The following is a 24,718-nucleotide window of genomic DNA, read 5'->3' on the forward strand; positions in this document are numbered from 1 at the left end:
AATAAAGTAAAACGCGGCTCAAATCCAAATGAGTTATGTCGACACTCATCAGAATAACACATGAATCAATAAGACACTAGTATAAACTGGACCAATTCCAATTGGAAGAGGTTTAGACAAAGATGATGATGATGTCCTAATGGTGGACCTAATCATTCCAGTGTAATGCAAAACAAAAATAAAACAGACAATGAGAATGCATAAGAATTGAGTGTTGAACATTTTTAAAGATAAATATCATTTGTTGATATGGAATCTTTAAGACATCATTCTGAACAACACGAACACACACACACAACAGTCTCTGCTTCGTGAAGCAACATATCGACAACAACGAGACAGAACATACAAATAATCAAAAGACACAAACCTTTATACACGATCCAGACGATTCAAGAATCAAGAACAAGAATCACGAACCAAATCTAGAATCCAACAATACTTTTTTTCAGGAACTTAAACAATCAAAGATTCAAACAGGTGTTGAAGTCCAGAAAATGTCTTTGAGGGCTGGTCTAAGAGCCGTACTGCAAAAGTTATTGTACTCAAGAGTATCTCCATGATCTTTCTTCACCTCCACGACAACAAACGACGGAGCCACCGCGAATATCTCCGCCTCCACTGCCAACTTCCCTTTCCGACCATTCTGTTTCCCTTCAATCCTCACTCTACTCTCACTCTTCCTCACATCAAACTTGTCCCCAACTCTCGCAGCTTCCTCAAGACTCGAGATGACACTACTCGCGGGACGAGAAGTCGCGAATCTCATCTCTCTCTTCTCCTCTTTCTTCTTCTCCTCAAACAACGGTGAGAGATCAAACCCTTCAGACAACGCGATGATGTGAAACGCGTTTAGCGTTTCAGTCTCTTCCTTGGACTTATGAACAGAGATATCAAGATCCTCAGCCTCGTTCTTGGATCTCGTTGAGTGTTTCTTGAACCAAGCCGAGTCCATAACCTTATCGATAGTGATTCGGGTATTCGGATTCGGATCCAGAAGCTTCGTCACGAGCTTTCTTGCATCGGAAGAAAGCCATCCAGGGCACTTGAAGTCTCCTCTATAAATCTTCCTATACATGTTCACAAGATTATCATCTTGAAACGGTAAGTACCCAGCGAGAAGCACGAAGAGGATCACACCGCACGACCACAGATCCGCCTTAGCTCCGTCGTATCCCTTCTTCAGTATAACCTCCGGCGCAACGTACGCCGGAGTTCCACACGTCGTGTGGAAAAGCCCGTCTTGCTTCAAATGCTCAGTCAAAGCAGAGAGACCAAAGTCAGTGACCTTAAGGTTGCCTTCTTCGTCAAGCAACAGATTCTCCGGCTTAAGATCACGGTGGTAAACACCGCGGCTATGGCAAAAATCGACGGCGGAGATTAGTTGCTGGAAGTACACGCGCGCCACGTCCTCGCGTAGCCTTCCTTTGGAGATTTTGGCGAATAGCTCGCCGCCGCGGACTAGCTCCATGGCGAAGTAGATCTTGGATTTGCTGGCCATGACCTCGTGAAGCTCGACGATGTTGGGATGCTTCACCATGCTCATCACTGAGATCTCTCGCTTGATCTGCTCCACCATGCCTACCTTTATGACCTTCTCTTTGGCCACGACTTTCATGGCCATGCTTTTTCCCGTTGTTACGTTACGTGCGTGGTACACTTTCGCGAACGTTCCGTGCCCTAGGAGACGACCTAGCTCGTAACGGCCGTGGAGGAGCCCCGCACCGTCAGATCCTTTCTCCATCGTTTTCACCGGTTTAGCTCCGACCATTGTTTTTTAACCAAAAAAAAAAGGGAAAAAAAAAAGATTTAAGCTTTGGATCTTTGGTGTTTAGAAACTAATCACCCGTCCTCAACGTGTTTCCGGTGGCTGTTTCTGCCGCCGACAGATCGGTTAAACCGATCACACAGCTTAGTCTTCACCGGCGAATCTCCGACCATCTCTCTGCATTCCCTTCCAAGTTTTTTTTCTCCTTTTTTCTCAAAATCAGTATAGAGAGAGAAAAATGAAAACAAGATCTAAGTGAAACACGAAACTCGTTGTTATGTTTTTTCTTTTCACCGGACAAAAGCAGAGAAAGAGTTGTCTTTATATAGATCTTAACGATTTTGTTATTACGTAAGTGCCCTTATTAGTAGTGAGTAATTAACTTTATATAGATCTTAACTTTACCGTTTACTCTTCCGTGAATTGGCCCCCACAGGTGTGTGGAGACTTCCTTGTGGCGGCTTCGTGATAATCAATTATTTGAGAGGGACGACGACTCGTGTCCTTATACTACCGGTTGAGATAACAGTTTACTATTCTACCCCGGCTAGTCTTTGATACTCGATAAGGTAGACATTTCTTGGAAAGTTATCACATCTCTCGTTGATTGCCTAGTTACCGCTTGAGTTGCATGCATACCACGCACAAGATAATGTACTTAATTTCATCAAGTTTCTTTAGCTACAATTTTTTTTTTTGCAATAATTCTTTAACTACAAAGATGAAATTTTTATTTAACAAGTAGTATATTGGTATCATAATGTAGGACCTAGTTTGTTGTGGTCCCTGTGGACCATTATGTACATGAGTCTAGGGTTATCTACTTCACCTCTTTGTTATTTTGTACACGAAGACAGAAGATAAAAATGTGAAGTTATTTTCGCTAGTTTATGTGGAGACCGGTTTTTGAAATAGTTGGCTATCGGGATTATTTTTGATAAAATGTCGTTTTTTTTTTTGCTAACAATGATAAAATGTCGTTAGAATATGAAATTTTGGTTACCTGAAAATTAACTTGATAACCAAAATTTCATATTCTAACAACATTTTATCAAAAAAAGAAAAAAATTAACTTGTCAAAAGATATTGAACTGTAAATATATGTTTCAATAAGAGAGACTATGAATCAGTGAGATGTTATGTGTGTTTTGCGTTGGAAGTATATATAAAAGTCTATTATTATACACAAAAGAAGATATGTATGCTGTTTGTTATACGTACATATTTACATACCATATAACTTTCTATTATACTTTCCGTTTATTGAAGGAGAATTATAACTTTCTAGTGAAAGTTTTTACCTCATATCATCAAAAGTGCATAATATATTAACCACCCAAATTTCCCTATACACATAGTTTCTTCTAACTTTACTTGTCACTAACAACTAAATGAAAACAATTGTGGTAATGATGCTGCTTCTTCTAAGTTCATTGTGGTTGCGCTCTGACTACAGTCAATAGACTCCATTCTTACAGTTAGCAAACAACACAAAACAATGTGCAGTTAAAGCAGTTTGGAAAGTCGATCGCATTAGAACAGCTTTCTCTTCTTGTAGGTCTAAAAGCATCTCCAAAAAGGAATTTTATTTTGAAATTTCCAAAACTCTATATTTAAAGTTTTAAAGGTGTTTTTCTCCAAAAGCAAAACTTTAAATTTAACTTCAAAATAATTTGTATTTTATAATATGGTCCTTATATTTGTCATAACTAATTTGAATTCACAAAACTTTTGTAAATAACTAGCAAATATATAAACATATTACAAAAATATTAATTAATAAAATATTATATTAAAATATAAAATTTTAAACAAAATAACTTGATTAATATTAAACTTCAAGCAAAATACCATATTATTCCATAAAGTGATTTTCGTAATGCATATATGATATACTAGTGCATTTCGAAGTAAAAATGGCTCTTCTCATTTTAATTTGTAGATTAAAGATAAAAATTATTGAAATCGGGTGATATTAATACTTGTAAATACATTAGATTAGAAGAAGAAAGTAAAAAAGAAACATAAAATATTGCTAAAAGACTAACTTTTATCGATGATATTAATACTCGTGAATATATTCAATATGAACAAGAAAGAATTGTACGAAAAGACGTCATCAACAACAACAACAACAACAACCATCTTCAGTTACAAAAAAAAAATTAGACAATATTTGAAATTTTGAAGCTTCTGGATCAAACTTACCTGATTATTAGTGTTGTTATAATATTTAAATTTGTGTAATAGTTATGTCTTCATGTAATTTTTTAAAAGCTTTTTTTGTTAAGTTTCTTTCGTATACTTTTGTTATCTAAATCTAGTTTTAAATATTTTAAATCTTATTTTTAAAGTTTTATTTAATTTCATGTGTAAACTTAAATTTTGTAAACAAAACTTAAAATATTTATAAGATATAATTTTTATAAGGATTAAACAATAAACAAGAAAATATTTATGAATCATAAATGTGATGTTTAATTGTAAGGACCAAAATGCAAATAAAAATATGAAACTTCACTCAAATTTGAAGTTTTGAGTAGTGAAACTTTAAATATAGAGTTTCACTCCTCAAAACTTCAAATTTGAAGTTTTGAAGTTCCTTTTAGAAAGCAAAAAATTTCATATTTGAAGTTATAGAATATTTTTTGGAGATGCTCTAAATTAAAATATCAACCAAAAATTATAGTATTAAACTATTAATAAGCAACTTGCTTGTGAATATTCGCATTCACGAGGGTCCTTCATTGTCTTCTCTGTTGCTTCTCGTTAATAATTCATCTGAGAGACATACACTTGCACAAACACAGGAAAAGAGGTAGTATAAAAGATGTATATATACTATTATTGCTGACATGTATGGGAAAAGAACCAGGGGCGGACGTACAGCCAAACGTACGGGGTCACGTGCCCCCGTCTCATTTTACAATTTCTTTCAGTAATTCCTATGGTGTTTATGAAATGCCCCCAACTGAAAAATTGATATAATGTATGTGCCCCCACCTAAATACACTCCTGCATCCGCCCCTGAAAAGAACATATTTAAATCGACATTTGCCTTTTCAATGATGTCAATACTGTTTTTTTTTTTTTGCTAACAGTGTTAATATTGGTTTGTTTAGATAATTTCTTGTATCGGTATCAATTGAAGGTCAAATGATATACATGATATTATGGAGACAACCTAAATATTATTGCATACACGAATAAACAAATGGAGCCGTATACTCAAATTATAGTATTAAGTGAACAACTTGAAAGAAATAAAAAGAATTATAATCCTTTGAAAATAAGAGCTATTTGATTTAGTTTTTTTTATGTTATCCCTAAACGAATCTGAGTAAAACGCCGACTTTGTTTGGAATTAAATTAAACTTTTTGAATAAGAAAAATATACGCAAGAATGCCATAACCTTTCAATCATCATCGATGATCAGTTAGTCATAACTTTGCTTGTTAATGTTCTAAACGAACTAATACTGTCTCTAGTCTAGCAATGACCCAATATTATTACTTGCACAAAATATAACATTCTCAGTTTGAACGATGCGCCCAATTCCTAAACAATTAATTGCATAGTGGCATCATTAATTGTTCCATCTCTGAAGAATACTGTCCCCTACAAGCATTTTAATTACTTTGCATCATAAATTCATAATTGCTGTGATAGTTTTAGTTTGTTGTTTGTGTGTGGATACCAAAAAACTCATACAACAAATCACAAAACAAAATGTAACAAGATCATATATAGGAGTTTTCAGTCATTATCTTTCTTGTGTAACAACGTCTAATTGTTTCTATTTATGTAAACTACATACCTATGAATTTTTAAGCAGCTGGAGTGAACCTACAGAGTAACACAGTCTTGTAATTTGTTGAAATAATGCATGTTCCCGTGCTAGTTTAACAGGAAGAAAGGAGCGAAGCAAAAACAGAAACAATCGCAAAGAAACAAAAGATGGGCAGGCATTTGCTGGTTCAGGTTTTACTACATGATGACGTAATCAATGGACCCAAGTAAGATATTCTCTTCACAATTTGGTTGGCGGTTTCTTGTCTTCTTGTCGCCCATGGTGGGCCTATTTCCTTCGCCAGTAACATTTAACTATCAACCAATATTCGAGTATAAGGTTATTTTTCCAAATTATGATCATTGAGACCCATATGTGAGTATATAATTAAACATAGTTATCATCAATACTTCGGTCTTCGGGTCGTATTTAGCTGCTAGTCCGTTTTCAGATGATTGGCGATGATATATTCTAAATATATAATAAAAAACAACATTATTCTATATTTTACTTTATTATAAAGTGAATTACTGAAACAAATCCATCCTTATAATAGAGTTATTATATTTTATAGTGAAATATAGAAAATATTTTTATGTACACTAATAAACTAAGTTAAGAAAATGAAATGAGAACTTTCCTCTAACACAGCAATATCTTTTTTTGTCTAGCTTTGAACAAAACAAGTAATTAACAACACATGTTTCTTGACTAATAAATAAATTAACAACACATGTTTCTGAAAATATGTCAATTTTGGGTGCTGCTTATAAAATTACGATTTGTTCCTATAGTTTTAGATTGATCGTAAATAAACTGCACAAAAGATTGACAAAACATGTATTTATTCATAGCCAACTTTGTCGATTTTGTTGTAAGATTGGAATCTAAAATACATCTTCATTAGCGAGTCTTTTAAAGAATCTCTCTAAAATAAAAATAAATATAAAATGATCATTTAAAAAGGGAGAAAATATCTTGTTTGAGATAATTTTCATAAAATTTCGGAAAACTTTCTTTTTATTTGTTAGCATTTCATTGATTAACATTTTTTTTCATGCGAGAAGTTTAATAAGTTTCTTAGCTAATAGTAATGATGGCCTAATGTATTAGTTAGTATTGTTGTTATAGAAGTTTTATTTGTCATCATCGTTTCATCACCTTTTTCATTAGGAATCAAATCTTGTTTGTGTAGAACCAGCAGAAAGTAAACACGTGTGACTTAATTGCGCGCCAAAGCCAAAAAGAACATGTACTCTGCATGCAGGCATCACTTGCAATATGAATTATTAATGCAATAATTTTATACATTGATATATTTATTTAATTTTCATACCCTTCAACACCAACATATTATAGCATCTTGTATGTGCTATAATTCCATATTTTCTCCTATGACGAACAAAGACGTCTCGACTGCCACTAGACAATGACAGAACCCGTAGAAATTCAGTATTATGATATAGCTTTGATTCCTATATAAAATATCGATTTATTCATAAAATATTCAGTAATATGTGCATATACCTGCATGATGAATGTCAATATGTCATTCACAGTTTTTGCAATGTGTTTCGCTTATTGCGGACTTATCAGTTACCCACTGATTTTGGATAGAAACTTTCAAATCATGACTGAAAGAGTTTTCGCATTGTGAGGTGGCAAAGGACAGTAATTTTTTTTAAGCAAATTATTATTCGTGGACACATGTATTGGAAAGAAATCGATTGATTGCAATTGCAATACCATGGGTAACTAGCGGACAAGAAAGATTCACATGGAAGGTCTGCATAAAATCAATAATGGTGTGTGTTTGGTTCTAATAACTACATTTTTATATATCATTGATTACGATAAAACATCAAATAAACGGAAACTATTTTTTATTCAACTAACAATAGTGATTCGGTTAAAAGTCTTTTTTTTGGGTTAAAAATCTTTTTCTTTTGGGTTAAAAGTTAGTTCATGGAGGGATCCAGTGAATGTTCAGTGTGAAAAATATAGAGCCAATATTTTAATAAATACTAGATTTCAACCTATGTTAAAAACCGGATTATATTTTTTATTTATTTTTTTCTAAAATTCATAAATAAAATTTTATTAAAATTTTAAGATTGGGAAAAATATTTGAACCTGATCCAAAAAATTATACCGAATCAAAACTGGTAAAATATTTGAATTAATCTAAAATTTTGGTATATAAAAATCAGATCTCAACCCAACCCTTACCAAAATATTTCGAGTATTGGAATATGCCCGAATAAAAAAATTATATTTAAATATATTAATTATTTTTAGATTTAAAATACTAAAAATATCCAACATACTTTAAAGATAAATAATATTAAATATCATAAAATATTCAAAAATACTCAAAACACGAAAACGCCTAGTAGTTCTCTATCCAAATAGCTAAAATAAACTATTTCATTTTAATCTTAGATATTTAGCATAAAATATTCAAATTTTTATGTTGCATAGCTTTAAGGTATACTGAGATTCTTGAATTTGTTATATAATTTTAAATGGAATCCAAACTGAACCCGCAAAAATCTTAACTGAATCCGAACCAAAAATTATAAATAGGTGAATGGGGCTTAAATCTCTAATCCTAAATACTGTAACAAAAAAAACTCAAATCAAATAGATCCAAACCGAATTCAAATGGATACTTGAATGTCATCCTTTAATTTTTTTAATGATTATCTAAATTTTTAATGATTATAGTTTATATTAGTAAAAATTATTGTTTTAAATATATAGTCAAGATTCGAAAATTAAGACAGCTAGATTAATATTGAATGTATAGTCAAGAAGCACTAAAATTATGAATATTGTATGTATTATCAGTATTTGTTTAAATATATAGTATTTTAAAGTATTAAAGATGAATAGGTCCAAAACCGAAATGATAATATTCTAAATAGATAAAAAAAATATGAGTCTAAATTAATAGATTATAGATGTATAGATCAATATTGATTTTTATTATTTTGTTTTAAATATTAAACACACCAGCTTGGGTTTTCAGTCATAAAATAATATTGCTATTTGATCTTTAGATCTACTGTTGGTCGTAGCCACTTGGATTTTGTATTTTTCCCTTGGTTAATTAAGAATTAGATAATAGTGAACGTTCATATACGTTTTTTTATTTAAAAAAGGACGTTCATATACTTCACAAGTTTTGATCTGTCCTCTGGATTTACGAAGAATGTTTTCTGTAGAAAATTTTGAGCATTTTAGGCGTTCTTTAATTAATTGTTGACCTTTCATTTTAAAGCATTATATATATGACACTAACAAAATAAAAATCATATGAAAAGAATTCTACCAATATAGTGAAGAAAAATTTAAGCAAGTAGACAGAAATAGTAAAAACAAGGTGTGTTAACTTATATTTTTTATTAAAAAAATTAAGAATACCAAGAATTTATAGTTTTGTAACCTTTTGTTTTTGGGCAGATAGTTTTGTCAACCCAAGTGATTTGGTCGCTTTGTATACTTATGCAGACATGCTATTGACTAGATATATCATTCGTCTATTAGACACATTTTCTCTTTAGCTATTCAGTACTCGGCCGAATTATCAAAATCGCTCAGTTTTGACTAGACATATGTGTGCAACACTCAGTTATTAGATTAGATATTTTCTTCATTCAGTTGGGCTCAGCCCACAATTATTAGAAGCCCATTCTTCAATCTTCCCTCACTAGAGGAAAAAGAAGAAAACTTCACTGATACTATTGTGCTAGGTGACTCATCCGCGCCCATACGCATGCATTAATAATCTTTTTAAACTAAAATATAATAATTTTGAGTAAATATTTTATTAGTTTTAATTTTTTAGTTTATATTTTTATGTTATTTAATTAAAGTTTTATTTATAATTTTTTAGTTGTGGTGTTATAATTTTTTTTGTAATATATTCAATCTGGCCATGATAATTTTTCTAAAATTCTAAAATCATTGTTGTAAAAGATTATTGTCAATTGTTGCATCAATACGGTTTCATTGTGAAATAATGAAAAATAAGTTAAAAGTTATATAGAATTGAAAGATGAAAATTTGAATTTGCATAACTGTAGGATTAACAGAAGTTGAAAATATGATGAAATCATATCACCATCAATCAAAATTATAAACAACACATTAAAGATATTTTTTTCCAAAACCCCAAGATATTCATTTTGATCTTGCATGTATCCAAAAAAGAATAAATATTTACTTCGAAAGTTGCTTTCCTACAAATAAAAGAATATTTTTTTATGAATAAGCAAAATTTTCTATGAACGATGGATGATAGACTGATAGTTTAAATTTATGTTCATAGTTTGATAGTTAAGATTTAGGAGAATCAGTTGTTTATTTATATATTTTAGAGGCATTCAAGTAGTATTAGGATTAAGAATTTTATAATGCAAGAAACATAATTGCATAAAATTGTGAGGATGATTTTTTTATAAATAAAAAATGTATAATTATCAAAATATATAATCACATATTTTCCTCTTTATTAAGTTATGAGATATTTGATTTTTAACATTCTAATATAACTAATTTAACTAACATGAATTTTAAAAATATAATGAAAAATTTTGAATTTATATAAAAGAAAAAAATTCATTTTTATAAAATCACATGTTTCAAATATAATAATTTTTATTTTTAATATTGAAAATATTGTTTTTATAGAAATTTCTTTTTTGATAAAATATGGTTAAAAACGAAAATAAAAAATAAAATATTTCTACATATTGTCTTTTATATTAAAAGGAATGTATATAAAAATAAAATATAATTAATGACAATTCAATTATAATAATAAACTCAATTCATTAAAGATATCAATGTAATAAACTATCATGAGAGTTAACGTGAACACATCACCTAAACCGGAGCTTTTAGCTCTAGTGGTAAAGGGCTTACAGCTGTGAATACCGCCACCTGGGTTCGAATCCCGGCCACTGGGGAATTAACATTTAGGCATCGCCAGGGACAGATGACCGACACGTAGCAACACGTGACTAGTCTTGATCACTTCTGTGGGGCCAGAATATCTCTGTATAATTCAAAAAAAAACACATCACCTAATAAAGTAACTTTTCAAATAACATTATAGAGATGGCCAAAAATTCTTTAAAAATAATTTTTTCACATCTTAATAATTTACAAAACTCAATAATTTTAAAATAAGTTTTCAAATTTAAACCGTAAATTTACAAAAAAAAATTGTTACTTTTTGTCAATTTTTCCATTTGCAGTTTTATGCATAATATTTTTTTTGGTGTTTAGATTTTAAACTGAGTTTTCACACAATACACACATATATAATCTATTTATTTTATTTTGATATTTTACTAAATAATGTTTTACAAAAATTATAAAGCGCATAAATTGAAAAATAAATCTAACGAACTCAAGTGCATACTCAACGGCCAACGCAAAACCAATCTATCAACCTTCGCCGTAAACATGATTTTCAGACATTTAATAGATTTCATTGTCAAAAGCTAATTAATGTCTGATCAACTTTGGCTCACATTTATGGACTTTTCATGCATTTGGTGAGGTTGGAATTTTGTGGTATCGTGGACGCTTTAGGAGTCTTTCTACTCTCAGAGCAACATTGACGTTTGGGTTCTTAAAAGGAAGTTTTTAACAACAAAATATTATTATTTTAATATATTATAATTAAACAATTAAATTTTTTAATTAAAATTAAACAACTAAATTAATTAGATGTTGCCGAGTGGAGGAAAGGGTTGGTATAAGTATTTTCCAACGTTCAATTTAAGAACTTACTAAAGCTTGATCCGTTCAAACGAGTATTTGATTTTACTTTTTATAAGTAAATATTGTTTTCAAAATTAATGATATATACTTTAACATTTACCATAAGAGTTCTAGATTATATAATATATTACATTTTTGAATATTATTTGTATCAGTAATTTATATAAATAAATTTGATAATTGCATGTATAATAAAATTTAAATTATTAGTAATTATGTATAAATTTTATTTTATGTTTTTAATATTTAAAATAATCATGTACACTAATAATCATGTACACTATTAAATTATGATTTAGTAAGATTGTTTTTTTTGGTTTATAATTTTAGAATGATAAATGATCGAACAACATAATAAAAATGAGCTTAAATAAACATGTGAACTCACTCAATAACTCGTGTTTTAGATAGATTAATAAATTTTGGGCTTATATAGTTATATGTCTAGTATAGGGCTCAACAAAAAATCTGAATCCGAAGAACCGAACCGATTCTAATCAGAACATATAGTGCCGAACCTAAACCAAAATTAGTTTGATATCCGAACTGGTTCAAAACTTTGGTATTTAAAGAACCGGAACCGAACCGATCTGAATCAAAATATTTTGGGTGTCTGAATATATCTGAATATATCTGAAACATATTTATATATTTAAATATATTAATTATTTTAAGATTTAATATATCAAAAAGTTTTCAAAATATAAAAGATATTTTGAAATTTTCCAAAAATACTTGAAAATATATACAAATAGTCAAAAGTAAATATCTAAAATAACTAGACAATACTCAAAACATCAAAAATGTTTAAAATATATGTTGATTCTCTGTAAATATTGTTGTTGATAAATGATTTAATTTGCAAATATTTTGGTTTCTAAATATTTTGGTTAAGTGATACGTATTTCTTGTAGAGAAAAATAAGGATATTAAATCACAATTAAATAGTAGTTGTTATTTAGAAAGATATTTTTTTATTATATTTGGAAATTTTAAATTAAATCATCAGCAAGGGAAGGTATGACTATGGAACAATAGATTATGGTACACAAAGGGTCATTAAAAACAGAGACGTTTACGTTTTAGGGTACTTTTTTATTGTTTCTTGCATGTTCACATGCTTTGTGAATGAGGTGTACTTTTTCCCTTACTTTAACTTTTTCACTCCCCAAAAAACCCTTCTGGTAGACAAGCTTTCTAACCTTGGTTAAGTCTAAAAGAGTTAAGCAACCTCCTTTGAAATTGTCATTACATGGGTGGTTGCAATTAAATGGTCAAAGATTGGTAGTACATGAAACAGAGGTATTATTTGTGAGCCGTTAGATGAATATATTTTAGGAAAGAATCGGACAGCTCTCATTAATTACTTGTGGTCAAGAAATGGACGAGTATTGTATGGTCATGGCAGGTGAATGGGTCTATCTAGACGAAAGAAACTGGGATTTTGTTGTAGACAAAACACATATGTCTCGCAAGTTTTTTGTGGTTAAGAGATGGACAAGCATTGCATGGTTAATTACTTGTGGTCAAGAGATGGACGAGCATTGTATGGTCATGGCAGGTGAATGGATCTGTCAAGGAAACTGGGATCTTGTGGTATACAAAACGCAGATGTCTCGCTTAGCCGGCATTACATTGAGTGAGTTGGAGCAAAACGTCATGAAGGAGTTCTGTTACGGCGGGAAGGTGGGGAGTGTAGCCTTAAGATGATATCTTCGCCGGTGATTCTTGAAGATTGAAGCAAATTAAGGGTGGTTTGTGGCTTCATCTAGACGGAGGAAAGATGCATCTTAGTTACATGTCTCGCAACAAGAGAATGAAGGAATCGCAGATCTAAGATTAACTAGGCGGTGGAAAAGGTTTGATTTTTGAGTTGCGGCGGAAGCATATTAGAGTTCTAAAAAGGAGAGAGACGAGCTAGTGGGTTATGGTGGGGCAAAGTAAAAGAAATGAAATAAAAGAAAATATGAGTTAAAAAAGTAACTAAGCTAGTTTGTAGTTTTAGGGGTAGTTGAGTCATTTGAATTTAATAAAATACTGGACATGAGGAAAGTATGTCTAAGTGATATGGAAGAAGGAAAAAGTATGTGTAAGTGTAAAAATTTCTTTAAAAAAAATACTAATATTGATTGCAAGTAATATCATGTATATTTTTGGAGATTTTATAAATTGTAGTTTCAAATGTTAGCTTGCTTGATCGGTGAAAAATAGTTGTTAATACTAATAATCGCTGTGTTATAATGATAGTCAAACAATGAAGGAAGTTTTTATATTGCAATTTTAATACTGGTTGGTATTAGGGGTATCAAAATGAGTTAGTTTGATCAACTCAGATCAGCTCATAATGATCCCGGATCTTTCATGAGCTATCTCAGATCAGCTCATTTATTATATGAGCTTTCATATGTAAACTCTTACTCAGATCATCTAGATCATGAATTAAATGAGTTAATTCATAGTCAAAATATATAAAAAAATTAAAAAAATATAAATAAATATAGAATAATTTTTATTCATAAAATAATTTAAAATTTAAATATTAAAATCTAAAACATTAATATTTATACCGAATAAAACCAAAACCTAATAATAAATTATAAAAAAGCTAAATTAGTGATCCAAAAATTCATTCCACATAAGAGTCTTAAGATGATTCATTCAAAGTCTTCATCTATTCAAATCATAAAGATATATATTTCGCATGAGAGTCTCACAAATATTTTGATTACATTTAGTTCTAAATATATTTGATCTGAGGATTGATATCAATATTTTTTTACATTTTATATATATTTAAAACTTTTTGGTTTACATTTTTAGAAGATAAATTTGATTAATATGTAAACCATTTTTCTTACATAAGAAAAATAGAAGTCATATATATATATTATAAAAATGACCAAGCTCATTAGTTAGCTCGTGTTAATTAAAAACCGTTTATATAACTCGTGAACGAATTTCAACTCGATCATTAAACTCATTTATTGAATGAGCATAAAAAATAGAACTCATACTCATGAAAAATCGAATTGAGGTGAGCCAACTCATGAGCTATAACTCATTTTGACATCCCTAGTTGGTATTAAGTTAACCAAAAACTAATATATATCTATGAACATCGAACTTGTGATATATACAGAAATTTGTTTCTTTATAATTGACAATCAAATCGAATGCTATGAACCAATTAATTGTTCTATTTTTAAGTTGCAGGAGAAAGAAATGAGGGATAAAACAATGGAGTTACTATAAAAAAAAAGTGAGACTATATTTAATGGAGATGTCGAGTTGAATTTGTACGGCATTTCTACAGTTCAAAATTAATTAATTTCGGATAAATCTATTGTTATAGCTTCAATTAACAAAACAGTGGCATGGAAATATAAATATAATAGATTATATGAATACCTTCTCTCCTATTTTCTATTTTTTTTTCTAAAATTATTAGATACTTCCAATCTCCCACTGTTGGAGAATCCCTCAGCTCTCAACTGGTTGATTATTGAGTTATTTATTTCTTAAATAAAGTTATAAATAATAAAAAATATATTATTCTGCGTCATAGGTATACTGTTTGCTAAATAATAAATTGTTGTATTTTGCTTTTTAATTTTTACTTTTTGACGAAAGAATTTGTTGTATTATTGTATATACTATATGATATGCAGATGCAGGTATCACTCCTAACGCATGTTACATTTCTATGAAGCTCCAAAACAAATTAGTGATTCAAAAACACGTCAATTTGATGACATGAAAAAAATTATCACGTCACTTGTAAGTTACAAGTTGTAGCGTATATTACTTACTCTCCTTTGCGAAAAAAACATACAAGTTGTAAAGTATCAAAGTTTACAAAATCAACATCTAGCACCACTTGCCAATTAACCGGATTTTCCAATTGAGATTCAGTTGATATTTAGTAATTAGTAACTAATTTACATTTAAAATTCGAAAATTAAAAATTACTGGTTTAAATTGATAATCATCATAACTGTAATTTTATATTATTGTTGTCAAATGAGCAGTACTTTTTTTCAGTGTCAAATGTAGTCAGAAGAAAGTACATTTTCTGGTGGTTGGTCAAAATACTACCCTAGTTCTCCTGAGTATAAATACTTTATACAATTTTTTTTATTTCTGATATAAAGAAAAAAAAACAAAACCCTTTGCTATGAACTTGAAGAGGTGAGAGGACTCTTCACAGCCATTCAATCCCTTTAAAAAAAACATTAGCAGAGAAACTCCCGTGGCTTCTTCAAACTTGTGCGCCCCTCCTCCATGGCTTCGAGAATTGCTGATTCTCTATTCGCCTTCACGGTATGTAAAGGCTTCACCTTTAGCACTCTTCTCTGTTGCCCATCTCTTCTACTTGAGTTTCCCATACTCAATTTGTCTTCTTTGCTATTGGTTTTTTAGGGCCCACAACAATGTCTTCCTAGGGCTCCTCAAGTTGCTCATGCTCGTCTTTCTCCAGGTACTCCTTTACTTATATAAATGAAGAGACTTTGGAGTTTTATATGTTCTTTGCTCTGTAAAGTTCTAGTTTTTGCTATATGGGTTTGCTTTATGTGAATGCAGAGGGCTAATGTAGTGATGAATGATTCTATTGTGTTGGTGGATGCATGCAGGTGTGTATGCTGTGAGACCTATTGATCTTCTATTAAAGGGGAAGACGCATAGAAGGAGAACGTTCTTGGTTTCTGCAAAGAAAAGGGTTGGATGTATAAAAGCGGTGGCTGTTCCAGCCGCACCTCCTTCAGCTGACAGTGCAGAAGAGAGGGAGCAGTTAGCAGAAAGCTATGGGTTCAAACAAATTGGACAAGATCTTCCTGATAATGTCACTTTAAAAGATATCATGGACACACTCCCCAAAGAGGTATATAGCTTTTAAAAGATCTTCTTGTTACTCATTGTTTCTAATATGATTCTTCTTCTTCAGGTTTTTGAGATTGATGATGTGAAAGCTTGGAAGTCTGTGTTGGTATCTGTGACTTCCTACGCTTTGGGGCTCTTCATGATTGCAAAAGCGCCATGGTATCTGCTTCCGTTGGCTTGGGCTTGGACAGGAACTGCAGTTACAGGGGTAAAGCTCTCAATCATCCACTGTCTCTTTTTTTTTGTGGCCTTGTTGCTTACTTTTGTCTAAGTGCATTGTTCTGTCTTCTAGTTCTTTGTGATAGGACATGATTGTGCTCATAAATCATTTTCAAAGAACAAATTGGTTGAAGACATTGTGGGTACTCTAGCCTTCCTACCTCTTGTATACCCCTATGAGCCATGGAGGTTTAAGCATGACCGTCATCACGCCAAGACCAACATGTAACTCTTCCTAACTTACTTAAGTCTGTTATAGATATATTCCCAATGGGATAAGAGATGAGACGTCTTGAGTTTGTTCTCTATAGGTTAGTTCATGATACAGCTTGGCAACCAGTTCCACCAGAGGAGTTTGATTCATCACCGGTTCTGCGAAAAGCAATCATTCTTGGATATGGTCCAATCCGGCCTTGGCTGTCCATAGCTCACTGGTATATATTTATACATGAAGCTTTTACTCTTCTTTTCTCTGTATACATGTTTACTTAATAGTAAATATTGTGATAGGGTGAACTGGCATTTCAATCTGAGAAAGTTCAGACCAAGCGAAGTGAATAGGGTGAAGATTAGCTTGGCTTGTGTTTTCGCCTTCATGGCCGTTGGGTGGCCACTGATCATATACAAAGTTGGCATATTGGGATGGGTGAAGTTCTGGTTGATGCCATGGTTGGGCTATCACTTTTGGGTAAATGCTTCTCTCTGTTCTCTCTCTCTTTTTTCGTTTGAGAAAGCATCGGAAGCCATAAGGTTTACACATTTGTTGTTTCTTATAGATGAGCACGTTCACGATGGTTCATCATACAGCTCCACACATCCCTTTCAAGCCTGCTGATGAGTGGAACGCGGCTCAGGCACAGCTTAACGGAACTGTTCATTGTGATTATCCTAGTTGGTACTGCATCTCCACCCTGCTAAGCTGGTATTCGATGAGTTTTGAGAGCATTTGTTTGATGTTTCTTCGTTGTGACAGGATTGAGATTCTCTGCCATGATATCAACGTACACATCCCACATCACATTAGCCCAAGGATACCTAGTTACAACCTCCGTGCGGCTCATGAGTCTATTCAAGAGAACTGGGGAAAGGTAATATCCACTTTCTTATCCTGTAAAGCGGTAATCTCTATGCATTTTATAAGAGACTAAAATGATTCTTGTTTCTTGCTTGCGTGGTGTTGTTGGCAGTACACAAACTTGGCTACATGGAACTGGCGCTTGATGAAGACAATAATGACTGTGTGCCATGTCTATAACAAAGAGGAGAACTACATTCCTTTTGACAGATTAGCCCCAGAGGAGTCGCAGCCAATAACATTCCTCAAGAAAGCAATGCCTGACTACGCAGCTTGATTGCCTCTGTACTGGTCTTTTTGAAAATCTCAATATCTTTTTGCAATCCCCAGTGTTATATGTAACGTTTCACCAACGCTTTTTTATACTGTATCTTGTTTCTAAACTTATCAGCAGAGACTTAACTGGGGTCTAATTGCAAGTCCTTGATCAGTTTCTTAGCAAGAAGTCAGATTAATGAGACAAAACATCATTGTCACACCACCATGATAGCTATCTTTGCTGTTCTCCCACTATGTGGTTTCCTAACAACCCTAAAACATAAAATCATTTTAAGCAATTGAAAGTAACATTAACAGACCACATTTCGTTCGAAGAATATAAATACAGAGTTCGTTTTACTTCAGAGTGTATCCAGATACTCTTTTTACATTCAATATGAATGTGGAAATACAGTTAAAAGCTTTTTACATCCTCCCCACCACCAACTCATTCTCAAGCACCGACAGGTCAAGACTAGATCATGTTCTTGTACTGGGAAACAAGTCAATGTAACATTATTTCGCAGTAAATTCATAATAATAAACTAACTATAACTTAAAAGAAGCACGAAATAAGAATTTGACCAAAAAAAAAAAATCACATTGATTGGACTTTTTTCGATGGTACAAAGAAATTACTCTTCAAACTTGGTTTCCGAACTCGAAAACGTCTGGTGCCACCAATGTATCTCGATTTCACCTTCTTGTTGGCTTCTCCATCATAGGATGTAGCTCGACTATTTCACCGTTTATCATGTTCAGTTATTCGTGGCTGGGAATAACGAGCATGTGAAGATGATCTTTCCAAATATTATGGACATCATTGGAGGCAAGGTTAGTTATGGCTCGTGTGTTGTTTCTGTGAGACAATTGTTTTCTCTCTATGTATACTAGGTGATTCTTCAGCAAACATTTTACATAATAACTGAATTATAACAAATGATAAATATATTTTTCGTTTGTTTATAAGTTTAAAGTTGTTTTGTTGTTTAAATGTATAAGAAAATATATTATGTATCATCATGTTCCCATCTTAATTTGATATGTGATTTCACATATAATATTTTGTATTATTTCAAATATTTATTTTTGATATGTTGAATTATGTTTATTATTTTAAATTAAACAATGATTTTTATTAAAATTTTATTATTGTTTTCTTAAATTAATGTAGTTCAATTTATCCTTTTATATTTGTAAAAATATTTGCAAATCAGAGTGGCATTAATATACATAACTTGTAATATTATGAAAATTCATTCCCACTCATAATAATGTATTGATTTGACTTTTTGTTATTCATATTTTAGTATATTAGTTGTATCATTTTTTTAAATGAATCACAATTTGTTTGTTACAACTAGACTAAGATTAGAACATCTTGTTAATTAGATTTAGTTTAATTTTATCTTATGATGATAAGTATGTTTTGTAAGAACATGAAAACTAAATTTAAAAGTTAACATCAATTTTATTAAGAACAGGAAATATGAATAATTGATATAAATGGCAATCAAAAATAATATTTTTAGTTCAAAGGTTACCTTTGTAATTAACCGTCATGAAAATCAATGTGAGCGCGACACATAAGAAACTGACTTCCCAAATAATATTATAGAGATATATAGAGATATGTTGCACATTCCTTTTACTATTAGGAAATTGGTTTTTAAAACTAATAATTGGAAATAATATTTGTAACTTTTTAATTAGAGATTGCAGTTTCCTTTGTATATTAGGAAGTCGTATGTTTGGATAGGCTTTGGAAATATCACATAATATCCTATTTATTTTTATCTTTCTCCCTCTATATAAGAAATAATATTTTATAAGTTTTTTTAATTTGAGATTATAGCTCAAACATATCTTCAACACATGATCTTGAGCTCAATCCAGTCTTCCTTGAAGAGTTGCGAACCAAATGTCCATCCTCCAGCTCGGCAATGATCGACATGAGCTTCAGTATCGAAGACAATGACAATGAGGTTTGGTGTCAGATATTACAAAAGACTTATTGAGAAGAAAGGAATAATGCACTCTAATCAACAACTAATGGCAAACAAAGATACCGAGAATTTTTTTGGTGAAACTATCTTGTTTAGCGTTGTGATGCGTCTTTGTAATGGACTAGTTTTGGGCATTTGTTATATTTGATATATAAAAAACTGTAAAAATCACATAATTGATTATCATTCTCTGTTTGAGAGAATTTGCCATTAAAGACGAATGAGAGAAGTTGAAGTCTATAGACTAAAATATTGCTTTTCAGTTGCTTAGTCATGGTCATCGGTGTTTTTCTCGCGTTTAGGTGTCAAAATTCTTAGATATAATTGGTTTTTGGGGTATATTGACTAGATTAAAATTCAACATATTCAAGTGAAATTATTCTCATAGCAAACATTTTTAGTAGTTTCTCAGTTAGTCAATTCATCAGCACAATAAATCAGTTTATTTATTTAGACGTAGACAAAATTATTCTCATAGCAAACATTTTTAGTAGTTTCTAAGTTAGTCAATTCATCATCACAATAAATCAGTTTGTTTATTTAGATGTTAATGAAACATTTGTATAGCGTAGGTTAGACACAAAGAAGATAGATGTTGAAAAACAACAAAGAAAATAATAAAACTAAATGTAAGTTTTAAGAAATAAACTCACTCATCTTGTGAATGTAATGGCTTTAGAGTACTGAACAAAATTTCATTTATATGCACCTTCAAAATCATGATATATTCTTATAAGACTATTTTATTATAAAAATGAATCCCCAAAGCATAATAGCATTGACTATGTGTGTGAACTTCCTTTTTATCTCCATTACGTTCTTTAACATGTACCACTCCAATAAGATTTAAGTAAAACATATCACGTTATGGATCTCATGTGTTTAATTTAGGTTTAAATATATATATATATATATATATATATTTATTTATTTAACAAAAAGTACATGATTAAAAAGAAATTTAGATAACAATTACAAAACGATCTAGGTTCATACTGTTAGACAGAAACCTAAAAGACCTTGTTTGAACAAGTGTCAAACCTTTATTTTCCTTAAACAACCTCTGAAACATCCACATCACAACTTGGTTCCGGACTCTAGAGCTCCATCGTCGACTTCTTCTTACTTGTTGCAATACAAAACAAAAGCCTGAAAGTTAAATCGGTAAACACTAAAGGAAAACAAAGACACAGACAACATCAATCCTCCACAATCCACATCGCTTTGATGTCGTATTTATTTATAAGCTTCGCTTACAAGTCACTGAGATATGTCAATTTCACCTATTCGTTGATTGGGTCTTCGTCATCAAGACATCAACCTCGTTCTTCATCATAGGATATGACTCTCTCACTGTTTATAAAAAAAAAGTTTCTAGTGATTCGAGAAAGCAAACATGTGAAGCTTCCATAAAAAGCAAGACGAGCTAGACAAAGAAGAAGATGCTGATCTTTCTAAATCCAATGGACATCACCGAAGACAAGGTTCTTGTGTTTGTTTTCTCTGAGACTAATTAATCACATAAAGTACGTGTGTTCTGTATATATTATATGTTGCAATTTCTTTTTCAAAATTAAGAAATCGTTTGTAAAACTATTAATCGGAAATAGTATTTTATTTTTTTTAATCTGAGAATATTTTTTTATTCTTTTTGGAATGCAATCTGAAATTGTAATTTCCATTTTTTTTCTATAGGAAATTGTATGTTTGGTTAGGCTACGCTGGGATTGTTGCTAAAAGCACATCTTCAATTAAAAGAATAGAATTATAACAAGACTAATAATATTTGTTATAATTCTAACAAATATTCCAAAATCCCTAAATTTTGTTTTTGGCGTCCCAAAATCACTAATTAAAAACAGAAGCGGAACCTTAACCGATGTGCTTTTAATTGAAGACTGCATTAGAGCGGAAGCTTAACCGATGAAACGCAGCGTTTTGTGATCGGTCGGAAAGCGGCTACCTTTGTTGCCTTACAGAATCTGTTCTGTTTCTTTTACTCTTTCCTTACAAACCCATGATACAGACAGGCCTGGAGGAGACAGACAGAACAAAAGACAAGAGAATTGTCCATGGACGACAAGGACAGCTGCGAAGTTGACGTTTACGCGGCTGAGGACAGAAAAGGGCGAGAAAGTGGAACCGGATAAGGAGCTGTGTCACGGTGACGATGATGGATTGAGTCAACTCAGAGGCGAAGAATCACTTGCGGATATGGAAGGCCTACCGGTGCGAGAAACCCTAGCTAAGGATCACGTTGAAGGTAACGGGTTTATCCCCCGGATGATTCATTGTTGCTCAAAGATTGGTTGTTGTTGTTGTGTTATTCAAGATTTTGTGTTTAAAGTCGTACATGAATACCGTACCGCTTTGAGAATTCTCTTGGGAGTTGAGCCTTCACACACGTGAAGCGGCCTATGTAACGTTATCCTATCTTGGAAACAAGCCAAAAAGAAACATTAGGCATATGAACGTACACATCACATTAGCCCGAGTATACGTTATTTCGCAGCAAATTCACAATAATAAACTACCAACCAACTATAACTTAAAGAAGCACGAAATAAGAATTTGACCAAAACAAAAATCAGATTGATTGAACTTTTTTCGATGGTACAAAGAAATCAAAAGTAAAAAGCTTGGAGCAACATTGATTAAATAATTAAACAGAAAAAAAGAAGAAGAAACATTATGCAGATTTTGAAAACCTAATTAATCTGAGCTCTAAAACATACTCATCCTCATCAAACTTGGTTTCCGAACTCGAAAACGTCTGGTGCCACCAATGTATCTCGATTTCACCTTCTTGTTGGCTTCTCCATCAACCACTTTCTTCATCATAGGATGTAGCTCGACTATTTCACCATTTATCAAATCAGTTATTGGTGGCAGTAGATAACGAGCATGCGAAGCTTCCACAAACAAGACGAGGGCAACAAAGAAGAAGAAGATCTTTCCGAATCTTATGGACATTGTTGGAGGCAAGGTTACTTAGGGCTCGTGTTTTGTTTTTGTGAGACAATTGTGTTCTCTCTATAGTATATATATATATATATATATATGTTGCACAATCCTTTTACTAATAGGAAATTGTTTTTTAAAACTAATAATTGGAAATAATATTTGTAATTTTTTAATCATAGATTGCAATTTCCTTTTTATATATATAGATTGTAAGTTTTTAATCTGGGAAAAGCATATCTTCAACTATGAAAAATATATGCCTTTTAGAAGAAAATATATAGTTTAACACACCCAATGCACATAACCATCATGCAACAAGACTTGTGATATTTCGTATAGTCATAAATTCATAATATATATTCCCAACTTTCCTGCCACCCTTTTGAAAATATATGCCTTTTGTTTCGTGGTGGTTTCAAGATCTGCCTTTTGTTTCGTGGTGGTTTCAAGATCTGACTTGTACATGGTTTTGTTTAAAAAAAAAAAAAGTATAAATCAAGGTAAGAAGGTGTTTTGGTCTAGTGGTATAGGAGCTCCAGCTGGAGTGCCCGCCCTTGGGTTCGAGTCCTCGCCACTGCAGAATTTACATATGGGCTGCAGCATCCGAGACCGAAGACCGTTACACGGTGAACCACATGGTGACGCCCTGGCAGCGTCCATGCTCACTTCGGTCTCTAGTCTGGACCACCTCGATGGAGCCAGAATACTCGGTTAGCAAAAAAAAAAAAAAAAAGGTGCTTTGGTGGCGAAGTGTTACTCTGCAAAACATAAGCTTGTTTGGGAAGTGTTGGTACGAGGTCTTAAGAGTAAAATCGAGATCCAATGGTCAGATATTGTGGGATTGAAAGCAAACTGACTTGAAGGACCTGGGACGTTGACTCTCCTGGTACAAGATTCATTCATGATCTTTTCATTCGTGCGTCCTAATGGTTTTGTTCAACTCTAATCTTTGGTTTCTTTTCTGTTTCAGCTTTCTAGGCAGCCTTTGTTTTTTTGGGAAACAAACCCACAGCCTAGGAAACATACTTTGTGGCAGGCAACTTCACTGGCATGGAACTTCTTCTGTTTTTTTTTTTTTTTTTTTTGACAGCAAGACATTCGCAGACTCATGTTGACTCTGTAAACCAAATCGGTAACTCCGCATCCATATGAACGACGAAAGACGGTTGTTTCCTAGCACTACGTGCCAAGCTATCCGCCCTTTGGTTCTCCGTTCGGGTACATGGATGATGTCTGAGTTGAGGAAACTTCTTCGTAAAAGCTTGATATCTTCCAGGTAGCTTTCAAATGCTGGTCATTCTTCTGGTTCCGAAACCATCTTCACCAATTTAGAACAATCCGTTGCAAACGTAACCTGAAACTGTCGTAAGTTCTTCATACATTCCATTGCCCAAATCAAAGCCTCCACCTCCGAGTGAAGAGGTGATAGACACGCCCTTACATTCCTTGCTCCGAGTAAACCATCAAAACCCGGTAAGGTACTATACCATCCTTGTCCCGAAAATATCTCCTTCTCCTTCCACGAACCATCTATGAAACACCATCGTCCTGTAGCTTCTAATATAGGTCTGGTCTGTACTTGTCGCTCCCTACTTTGAGTAGTGATTACCTGTGCTTCAGCCCAAAGTGTCGATTCCAGTTCTGCTAATCGAAGTGTTTCCCTTGGATCAATATCCAGATTACTAAACACCTTATTGTTTCTACCTTTCCATATATACCATAATATCCATGCGAATTGGTGATCATCCATCTTTGTAGTAACTCTCCAAAAGAGATGATCCATGTTACCAAAAAACGAACAAGTTGGAAAATAGTTCTGATTCGATGGTATCTTAGATAAAGCCCACACTTGACGTGCTGGAGGGCATTCAAAAAACACATGATTTATTGATTCCTCCGGGTCTCCACATTGAGCACAACAAATATCTCCTTGTATCCCTCTCCCCCGAAGATTCTTCATTAC

The 24,718-nt window shown here is 32.2% G+C and overlaps 2 protein-coding genes and 1 long non-coding RNA gene across 3 annotated transcripts; 1 reads left to right on the plus strand and 2 right to left on the minus strand.

Moving 5' to 3' along the window:
- Positions 1 to 240: 240 nt before the first annotated feature.
- Positions 241 to 2,081, minus strand: LOC103834643 (CBL-interacting serine/threonine-protein kinase 6). Its single transcript, XM_009110709.2, has one exon. The coding sequence runs from the start codon at positions 1,769 to 1,771 to the stop codon at positions 473 to 475; it is 1,299 nt and encodes a 432-aa protein (XP_009108957.1). The 5' UTR covers positions 1,772 to 2,081; the 3' UTR covers positions 241 to 472.
- Positions 2,082 to 2,566: 485 nt separating this feature from the next.
- Positions 2,567 to 15,183, minus strand: LOC117127398. Its single transcript, XR_004450414.1, has 3 exons — positions 10,573 to 15,183; positions 10,117 to 10,124; positions 2,567 to 2,578 (listed from the first exon to the last, which is right to left on the minus strand). It is a non-coding gene; the product is annotated as an uncharacterized LOC117127398 (long non-coding RNA).
- A 242-nt stretch (positions 15,184 to 15,425) lies between these two features.
- On the plus strand, positions 15,426 to 18,006 carry LOC103834644 (omega-6 fatty acid desaturase, chloroplastic). The gene is made up of 10 exons (XM_009110710.2): positions 15,426 to 15,675; positions 15,775 to 15,832; positions 15,987 to 16,234; positions 16,298 to 16,441; positions 16,526 to 16,677; positions 16,764 to 16,886; positions 16,963 to 17,140; positions 17,229 to 17,347; positions 17,426 to 17,540; positions 17,640 to 18,006. The coding sequence occupies exons 1-10, from the start codon at positions 15,637 to 15,639 to the stop codon at positions 17,802 to 17,804; spliced, it is 1,341 nt and encodes a 446-aa protein (XP_009108958.1). The 5' UTR covers positions 15,426 to 15,636; the 3' UTR covers positions 17,805 to 18,006.
- The last annotated feature ends 6,712 nt before the right edge of the window (positions 18,007 to 24,718 follow it).

Source organism: Brassica rapa, chromosome A08, assembly GCF_000309985.2.
Source record: "Brassica rapa cultivar Chiifu-401-42 chromosome A08, CAAS_Brap_v3.01, whole genome shotgun sequence".
Lineage (NCBI taxonomy): Eukaryota > Viridiplantae > Streptophyta > Magnoliopsida > Brassicales > Brassicaceae > Brassica > Brassica rapa.